Genomic DNA, 10,000 nt, shown 5'->3' on the forward strand with positions numbered 1-10,000 from the left:
TTGTTTTTCTCTTCCTCCTCTTTTTAGTTTCTTCTTTCTTTTTCCTTCTTCTGTTTCTTTTCTTTTTAGCTCCTCCTTTCTTCTTCTCTTTCTCTTTTTAGCTTCGACCCTTCTTCTCCTTCTTTTAGCTTCTCTCTCTCTCTCTCTCTCTCTCTCTCTCTCTCTCTCTCTCTCTCTCTCTCTCTCTCTCTCTCTCTCTCTCTCTCTCTCTCTCTCTCTCTCTCTCTCTCTCTCTCCTCCTCCACTCCCCCCTCTCCCAGCGTGATCTTCCCATTACATATTCTGGTCAGTGTCGGTCCCTCAGGCTTCCCTCGGGGCGCCAGCACACACAAGAGTTAGACCTGTACAGTTATGGTCTAAGCTGGCTGGTTGGTTAGTTGGGTGGGTGTAGCTCCTTCTGCCCCTCCCTTAGTTTCCTCTGTTTTGGTGGTTCCTTTTCGTTTTTGTTTTCTTTTTTTGTTTTTGGATGTGATTGTTTTTTTGTTTTTGTTTTGGTGTGATTTTGTTTGCTTTGTTTTGTTTGTTTTTGTGTTTTTGTGTTTTGGTTTTGTTGTTATTGTTATTGTTTGTCATTTTCTCCTTTTTGTTATTTTCCTTCATGTTGTGGTTTTGTTGTTGTTCTTGTTCTGCTTTTCAATTTCTTCTTCTTGTTCTTTTCTTCTCTTTCTTCCTTACTTCTTTTCCTTCTTGTTATTGCTCTTCTTTTTTTCTTCTTTCTTTCTTTCTTTTTCTTTTCTTCTTGCTTTTCTTGTTCTTTTTTTCTTCTTCTTTTTCTCCCTCTTTTGTTTTCTTTTTTATCTTGTTCTTCTTGAAATTGTTGTTATAGTTGTGGTCGTTCCTTTCTTCTTCCTCTTCTTCATCATCTCCTTTTTCTTATTCTACTTCTCCTTCGTATGAATTCTATCAGTATTATTATAGTTATTCTTCTTCCCCTTCCTCTCCTTCTTTTTAATCTTCCTCCTCTTCTTCATCTTCCCCTATTTCTTATTCTACTTCTCCTTCGTATGACTTCTATTAGTATTATTATAGTTCTTCCTCTTCCTCTCCTTCTTTTTAATCTTCCTCCTCTTCTTTTTCTTCTCCTCCTTCTCCTCCATGGCTGACACCTTCACTCTGCCTCTCACACTCCTAGAACAAAACATACCAACGCCAACAGCATAAATCCTCCTCTTTTTTCCCTCTCGTTAATCGCGTGCAATTGTTAGTAAGGTTTGTCGTCCACTCCCGGATAAAACTGTTGACCGCTTATCTTTTTACGAGTCAATAAATTGTGTAAATATTATTCCTACGCGTCCTGTTTATACTTTGGGAGGAGGAGGAGGAGGAGGAGGAGGAAAGTAAGAGTAAGCATTTCTATTCTTCCTGTTTTTGCGAGGAAAGGTAAACAACCTCTAATTGGCAACACACTCTCTCTCTCTCTCTCTCTCTCTCTCTCTCTCTCTCTCTCTCTCTCTCTCTCTCTCTCTCTCTCTCTCTCTCTCTCTCTCTCTCTCTCTCTCTCTCTCTCTCTCTCTCTCTCTCCATCATTCCCCATTTTCCCCTCTTCCATTTTCCCTCTCCTTCCTATTATTCTTCGTCTCTCCACTCTCGTTTGCATATTGTCAACCTTTCTTTCCTTTTCCTGTCATTCAGCTCTACCTCCACCCCTTCACCACACTGTATCCCTCTCTTTCATTTCCATTCTTCCTCTAAGTCAACCATTTTCCTTCGTGTTTCCAGAAGATATCAATCTATTTTTATTCTTCGTCTCTTAACTCTCCTCCGTTGTCCACTTTTCTTCCTCGTTTTCTCATATCTTGCCATTATGTTTTGCTAAGATGATGTTTTCCTCGTCTGCTCACTCTCCGATGGTCACTCCTTCCCCTTCCCCCGCCGCCTCGCCTGCATCTCGCCACCACATCCCCGTGAGAAAAAGGCGTTATGTGGTGTGGTGTTCAAGGGGGGAGAGTAGCGAGCGGCAGACAAGGCAATGAACTCAGTAACATTTCCTACCTGTTGACGTCTTTCCTCTTCTTCTCCTTCTTATCCTGTTTTTGAGAAGGCTGAGAACTTGGTAATACTGTAATCTCTCATCGCTATTATTTCCTTCTTTTTTTTATTTCTTTATTATATTTTCTTATACTTTCCTTCTTTCCTTCTTTTCTTTTCCTTCTTATCCTTTCTTTTTTTTCCTGCCTTTTATTTTCCTTGTTTACTATACTTCCTTATTTATCCTTCCCTACTTTTCTTTTCCTCCTTTACTATGCTTCTTACTTATACTTTCCTTCTTTCCTTCCTTTCTCCTCTTTACTAAACTTTCTTACCTACATTTATTCTTTCCAATTTTTTTCCTCCTTAGCTTCTTACTTACTTAAAATTCCCTTCTTTCCTTCCTTTCTTCTCTTTCTTTACCAAACTTTCTTACCAACTATACTTTCAACGTTTCGACAGAGAGGTTGAAAGTTTGTGTTTAATTCCCATATTCTCAACAATTTCGGGGCACATACACACACATCTGATAAGGCTTTCGTGGAGGCTGTTGTATGAGTATGTCCATGGGTAATTTTATGAGCCTAGTGATAGTTTGACAAGGCATCTGCACCTTGAATGTGAAATAACACTCTTAGAACCCGGCTATCCTTCCTTGTGGCCTTTGAAAATGTTTAGTGTGAGAGAGGAAAGCGTCTGAGCGTAATGGCCTGAGACTTAAGCTAAATATTTTCATCTCTTATTCGATCCATTTGACTTGTTTTTTCTTCTTAAGTTGCATTGAGTGATGTTTTATGCCTTTTCTCTCGTTTTCTCTTGTTTTTGGTATGCAGAGGTCGTATTTTTTTATAGTTTCTCTTTTCTTGTTCATCCGTTTTTCTTTCTTTTTTTTTTTCGCTCGTCGCCCGCCTGACACGTCTCCGTTATGGCGTGTTCCTATTGGGCTCAGTTTCGCCCTTTTTTTGTATCATTAGTAAACGGAACCTGTCATGCTCTCTCTCTCTCTCTCTCTCTCTCTCTCTCTCTCTCTCTCTCTCTCTCTCTCTCTCTCTCTCTCTCTCTCTCTCTCTCTCTCCTGTAATTACTTTGTTTTTTCTATTAATCTACGGGAAAAAGATAACCTAGAATACTGACGAGGACGCTGGGGGGGAGAAGGAGGAGGAGGAGAAGGAAGAGGAGGAGGAGGAGGAGAAGGAAGAGGAGGAGGAGGAGGAAGAGGAGGAGGAGATGTCATTGTCTTGTGGTTTTGTTGTGGGTTTTGGTCAGGAAGTAAACTTATTAGTACTGTGTGTGTGTGTGTGTGTGTGTGTGTGTGTGTGTGTGTGTGTGTGAGAGAGAGAGAGAGAGAGAGAGAGAGAGAGGCCATGGGTACGAAATTCCCTCCTGCAGTTGTGCCAAGTACGTAGTAGTTCTCTCTCTCTCTCTCTCTCTCTCTCTCTCTCTCTCTCAAACTATCTATTTATCTATCTATCTATCTACCTATCTATCTATCTATCTCTAACTCACTTTCTCTTTCTCTCTTACTCTCATTCTCAAATATTCAGGTAAACTTGCATTCTCGACCTGTTTACCTGGTTTAAGGGAGAGGAGAGATTGATGGGTACGGTTTGTCGACTCTCTGGGCATTTCCTTTCATTTTTCATCGTTTTGTACTCTAAATTGCTCTCTACATCCTTTTCAGTCCTTCGCTTTCACTAGTCTTTCCTTTCATCTTAACTATTTCCTCTGACGCATATTTTCCAGTCCTCTGTTCTCCTCATCATCATCCTCATCATCGTCCTCTTCCTCCTCCTTATCATCAACATGTATCATTCCACTTTACTTCTCCTGTCTGTCTTTGATTTAAACGTTCCATATACTTTTCTTTATCTCATCACGCCATCTGCTAAACGACTTTCCCCTGGGCCTTGTTATATCAATCTTTTCCCAATCTGCCACTCTCTTTAACCACCTGCTGTCCTCTCTCCCACCATATGTGTCCTAAGTTCTGCCATTTTCCCATATTTTTCTATTCGTTATTATGTCCTCTACTGTATTCTCTTATCAATTTGTGGTTTTATTTTGTTCGTTACCGTGATGACCTCTCTGTCTTTGCTGCGGCACCTAAATTTCCCTGACATAGACCTAGCCATTTCCCATCATCCCTAATCCTTATCTTATGGAGGGGAGAACGCGCTCATTTTTATTTTTTTCGCTTGAAGCCCAATGGTAAAGAGACCGTAAGGTGGGGTTGAGTGTACAGGAGCTGCCTTGTATAGACCAACCGGCCTCTTGCAGACTCCGTACGTTCTTATGTTCTTATGTTCCCCTTACCTGTTTACCGGAAGCACTTCAATCTAGTCTAATGCGCCTTTTTATTTCCGGTTCGAGTCAGTGATTTTTTAGTATCCGTCTTACGTATACAGATTCCGGAAGTGTGCATATCTTCTGGCCTATGTAACCTTTAATTCTTGCACACCTTTCATTAGCTTTTGTATTTGTTCTTTAGTTTCGTCCTTGCCATATTTGTCTATCAACAGTCAACACCCAACGTTTCGTCTACTCATCCCTTCCTTTCTTCACGCTTCCCTTTCCTTAATCCAGAGTCCCTCCTCGTATCTATACACATCATTCATCCATTTAAACATCGCATTCCTCAATATAATCTCTTTTTCTCGATTTAAGGCTTCAATTCTGCATACAGACCCACCATCGCTCGATTATGCCTCTTTAGTTTCAGGATCAAACCTTTCAGTTACACTTTTCTAACTCATGTCCTCTATCCTTTGCAGGGCGGGGACCTTCGCGCCAATATTGAGGGTCTGCTCAAGAAGTTCAGAGTGACGAAAGAGAACGAGAAGGTGAGTGGCTTTGGTGCTGTTGACATTTCCCGCTGGAGGTCCTTGTCGGCCTTTTTGTGAGCCGCCGCGAACGTGGTCTTGGCGGCGAGGTGTTAAGCAGCCGGCTGGTTGGCTGGATGACTGACTGACTGACTGACTGGATGGAAGGATTGATGGCTGACTGTCTGGTTGGATGAATGGATGGATGACTGATTGACTGGCTGACTGACTGGCTGGTTGGCTGTCTGGTTAGTTAGAGGGTTGGCTAACTGGCTGACTCACTGACTGACTGGATGGAAGGATGGATGGATGACTGTCTGGTTGGATAAATGGATGGATGACTGATTGACTGGCTGGTTAGTTGGCTGTCTGATTGTGTGGCTGACTGATTGACTGACTGGCTGGCCGGCTGATTATATGGCTGACTGGCTGACTGGCTAACTGACTAACTGACTAGATGGAAGGATAGATGGCTGACTGTCTGGTTGGATGAATGGATGGCTGGCTAACTGACTGGCTGGCTGACTGACTGGATGATTAGATGACTGGTTAATTGGTTGGCTCGCTGGCTGACTAACTGACTGGCTCGCTTGCTACACATGATTTACTGGAAGTTTGTTTCAGGAGATAAATCAGAAACGTTGCGTGTGTTGGTGTGTTAAATCATGGTAAGGAAGGGAAGTGATTAAGTATAAGAGTGTGCTAAGGGCAGGGTAGTGGAGGTTTGGTATTCATCTCAAGGGTGCAAGGATTTATATACGTATACTGTGTGTTGGAAAGTATTGGAAAACTTGACACTTTCTCGTTAAATAGTCCATGTTATGTTCTTTGTGAGTTAGGAGTTCGCGAGGGAAGTGTAGAAGGAAGGATGGGGGAAAAAGGAAAAAAAGGAATGAAGGATGGAAGGAGAAATTAAGAAAAGTAAGGTAGAAAGGAAGGAAGGAAGCAAGAAATTAGAAGCAAGATAGAAAGATAGAAAGCCTGAGAACAGACGAACAAGCAAGGATCAAAGGAAATAATTAAAAGAGTAAAGTTGAAAGGAGGGAAGGAAGGAAGAAATTGGAAGCAAGATAGAAAGATAGAAAGCCTGAGAACAGACGAACATGCAAGGAATAAGAAAAGAAAAAATAAGTTAGTAAGAAATGGAGTGTGTTTAGTGCCGTGATCAAACTCTTAAATGACACAACTCTTCATAGATATGTTGATGTGTGCGTGTGTGTGCCGGTGATACTGTTATGCCATGGATGCGTGTGTCGAGAGTGTTAAGGAGACAAACTGCCGAAGGACTGAGGTAAATGATTGAAGTGTTGCAAATAGTTTCTGAAGGAGTATAGTAAATAATTATGTTTCAAGGGATTCTGAGTTTTTTTTAAGTTGTTGCAAGTTACATACGTGAAAGGGAGTTTATTTACTACTTGAAGAACACTAAATATTAAGACTTTGCTGCCGGTATTACGAGAAACTTTCGCTTCTCACATCATCTATTTCTGAAGGTCAAAGAGGGGGTCAGTCGGGTTCTAATGAGTGTTTCTTCAGGTTCACGGTACAGAGGAAGGGTCACACTACCACCAGGGTCATAAAACTACTCCTGGAAATGCCCACATCTCCTACGAAATCCTTGTCAAATATATGTTTCTTTAGGTTCACGGTACAGTAGAAGGGTCACACTACCACCAGGGTCATAAAACTACTCCTGGAAATGCCCACAACTCCTACGAAAGCCTTGTCAAATATATGTTTCTTTAGGTTCACGGTACAGTAGAAGGGTCACACTACCACCAGGGTCATAAAACTACTCCTGGAAATGCCCACAACTCCTACGAAAGCCTTGTCAAATATATGTTTCTTTAGGTTCACGGTACAGTAGAAGGGTCACACTACCACCAGGGTCATAAAACTACTCCTGGAAATGCCCACAACTCCTACGAAAGCCTTGTCAAATGTGTGTTCTTGGGCGGCGAAATCTCTTATAATACGAACCTACAACTTTCTGAGAATTTGACTTCTTTAGGGCAAGGACTATGGAAAAAACTTGTCGGTCGTGTTTGTAGATTATGCATGAGTGAAAGGGTTTTATGTTTACTCCCTTCAAGAGCTTCAAATCCCGAGAATCTACTTCCTTCTGTGAATCAGGTGTGGCAAGGCCAAGGACGAGTGGACGAGAAAGAGTCGGGTTTCGTAATAGCTTTGAGTGTTTAGGTTTGGTCTACAGTGACGTCATGAGGTTTCCGGGAACGACAAACATTGACACCGTGAAATTCTGGGAAGCGGGAAGGTTGACGGCGGATCAGGAGCTGTTCGAAATTACATGTTCTCGGCCATCAACAATATTCTCCCTATTATTATATGTTCGAAGCCAGATATGCCCTCGTTTGTGGGTCAAGGATGTAGGAAAGTTCTGTAGACTGGTGTTGGTATTGTATGTTGAGAAATTTATAGGTTTCTGGGATCGCACAGGAAATATTCAGCAGCACAGTAAGAAAAAAATACAAGCTAAAAATATCAATTCTCCTTCATTTTATTTTCAAGCACAACTCCTCTTAGAATGCTGATCTTGATATTTGCTTAGATAAATGCAACATATAGGAAAGCCAACACATACCAAATGATTTTAATGCATATCTATAGACATAATCACAAGTTCAATGGTAGATCATCACTTGCATCCAGTTTAAATCACTACCGCAGTTTCTTGGTGGTGGTGGTGGTGGTGGTGGTGGTGCTTGCATAGAGAAGTATAGTAAAGTCACAGATCAGACACACGCAAAGAATATTAAAGTTCACGGCAAGACGAGATTGTGAGACGATTCTTGGCTTCTTCGTAGATTATAAGTTAGACCATCCTTGGCTTTTTCGTATCTAGTTCAAATCACTACTAAAGCTTTCTAGAGTAGCGCTTTTGATGTCAGTATGAAGAAGTATGTTGAGGAGGAGAGTCACAGATCAGACACACGCAAAGAATATTAAAGTTCACGGCAAGACGAGATTGTAAGTGAGACGATTCTTGGCTTCTTTGTATCAATTTCAAATCACCACCAAAGCCTCCTAGATTAGCGCTTTTGGGGTTAGTACGAAGAAGTATGACGAGGAGGAAAGTCACAGATCAAACACACGCAAAGAATATTAAAGAGCACAGCAAGAGAAAATTTTACATTCACAGCTAGACGATCCTTCACTTCTTCATGTATACTTTAATTCACTACCAATCTTTCCTGGAGTGATGTTGTTGGTCATTGTGTAGGGAAGTATAACACAGAAGTCACAGATCAGACACTCGCAAAGAATATTAAAGAGCACAGGAAGAGAAGATTTTAAATTCAGAGTTTGACGATCCTTACTTCTTCGTGTATACTTTAAACCACTACCAATCTTTCCTGGAGTGATGTTGTTGGTCATTGTGTAGGGAAGTATAACACAGAAGTCACAGATCAAACACACTCAAAGATTATTTTATTTGTTTTATATTATTTGTTTTATTTTATTTGGTAGTTCATTTTGGACACTCAAAGAATATTAAAGTGCAGAGAAGGACAAGATATCACATTCAAAGCCAGCCAATCCTTCACCTCTGGTTCACTGCATTTGGAAGGCCTCTAAAAATGGTATCGCCAGTGTTTCTCCGTCTGAAGGAATCTAACGTATACAGGGAAGTCACAGATCGAACACAACGCATAAAGCAACACACAAACCCAATATACCGTAAACCTAACAATAAAATAATAGCAATAATGATACTCGAGGTGTTGAAATTTAGGCTTCTTTGGGGCACAAATTATATAGATTAGCATACATTGAGGTAGCTACGCCTAGGAGGGAGCAAAGAGATAGATAGATAGATATAGAGAGAAAAGGATTGCTTCTGTGTATCTAGCGACAGCCTTCGAAGTATGCAAGGCCGTGTGTGTGTGTGTGTGTGTGTGTGTGTGTGTGTGTGTGTGTGTGTGTGTGTTCTTTGTGGTGATCAGACATAGCTCAGTGGACGCTTCCTCGTGTCTGTCTGGCCGAAGGTGGCGGGCATGTATTTCTCTTTTTAACAGTGAATCAGCGGTTTTGTCTTGTTTTTTGTCATATGTGGACTGATTCGGCGTTTTTTTGTGTGTGTACTTTATGGTCGTGTAAATATTACCTTCTGTCTCTTCCAATGTACTTAGTTATTTTTTCGTTTTGCTCCCCTATGACTTTGCTTTCAGATTTTTTTTTAGGTTCAGATAAAAAAGTATATAATATTGATTTCTCTAGAGGTTAGGGACGTTGCAGAACAAACCTATATCCGTGTTATAAGGTTCTTGTTTTGTTTTCTTGTATTGCAGGAGAGGAAAGACAAGTAAGACACGAAAATAAATGTGTGTTTTGTGTTTGTGTTGTAGGAGACAAAGGGAAAGTAAAACATAGATATAATGAAGTATTATTATTGTGTGTTGCGCGGTTGTGTTGCAGGAAAAAGAATAGTATGACACAGAACTAATGTAGTCATGTTAGTGTGTGTTGCGAGTCTTGAGTTGTAGGAGAGGAAAGGCAAGACTCGTGCCGGTAAAGTGTTGCAAGTTTGTGTTGTAAATGATAAAAAGTAAGTGTGTCTTGAGTTGCAGGAGAGGAAAACTATCACACAAAAATAATGAAGTGATGTTAATGTGTTTACGTATCTTGTGTTGCAGGGGACGAAGAAAAAGTAACACAAACAAATAAAGTAATGTCAGAATGTGTTGCAGGCGAAGAAAAGTAAGACACGGAAATAAAGTAATAATGTTTGTGTTGCAGGATAAGAAGAATAAGACCAGTAATGCTAATATTTGTGTTGCGTGTCTTGTGTTGCAGGAGACGAAGAAAAAAGTAAGATAAGTAAATAATATGAATGTGTTGCAGGCGAGGAAAAGTAAGACACGGAAATAAAGTAGTAATGTTTGTGTTTCAGGATAAGAAGAGTAAGACCAGTAATGCTAATGTTTGTGTTGCGTGTCTTGTGTTGCAGGAAAGCGAGATCTTCACCCTCGCGAACCTGGACAACGGCTGCATCAGAAAGTTTATCGTGAAGAAGGTGGATGAGTCGGTGAGTACGTGTGTGTGTGTGTGTGTGTGTGTGTGTGTGTGTGTGTGTGTGTGTGTGTGTGTGTGTGTGTGTGTGTGTGTGTGTGTGTGTGTGTGTGTGTCTTTTTTCTCGTTTTCTGTTTTTTTTTTTTTTTTGGTATTCTGTTCGTATGTATGAATTTTTTTTG

At 40.8% G+C, this 10,000-nt stretch overlaps 2 protein-coding genes across 9 annotated transcripts in view; both read left to right on the forward strand.

Annotated features, from left to right (window-relative positions):
• The window catches only part of LOC126987966 (mucin-19-like), a 207,597-nt gene that overhangs the window by 161,065 nt on the left and 36,532 nt on the right, over positions 1–10,000 (forward strand). For all 8 annotated transcript variants that reach the window (XM_050845640.1, XM_050845638.1, XM_050845646.1 and 5 more), the window contains 2 exons: positions 4,740–4,808; positions 9,757–9,834. In XM_050845640.1, the coding sequence (XP_050701597.1) occupies positions 4,740–4,808; positions 9,757–9,834 (147 nt within the window). The remainder of the gene's footprint in view (positions 1–4,739; positions 4,809–9,756; positions 9,835–10,000) is intronic.
• Positions 1–10,000, forward strand: part of LOC126987968 (integumentary mucin A.1-like) — an 88,417-nt gene that overhangs the window by 51,109 nt on the left and 27,308 nt on the right. The gene's annotated exons all lie outside the window — the stretch shown is intronic.

The sequence above is a fragment of the Eriocheir sinensis genome, chromosome 67 (genome assembly GCF_024679095.1).
Source record: "Eriocheir sinensis breed Jianghai 21 chromosome 67, ASM2467909v1, whole genome shotgun sequence".
Taxonomy (NCBI): domain Eukaryota; kingdom Metazoa; phylum Arthropoda; class Malacostraca; order Decapoda; family Varunidae; genus Eriocheir; species Eriocheir sinensis.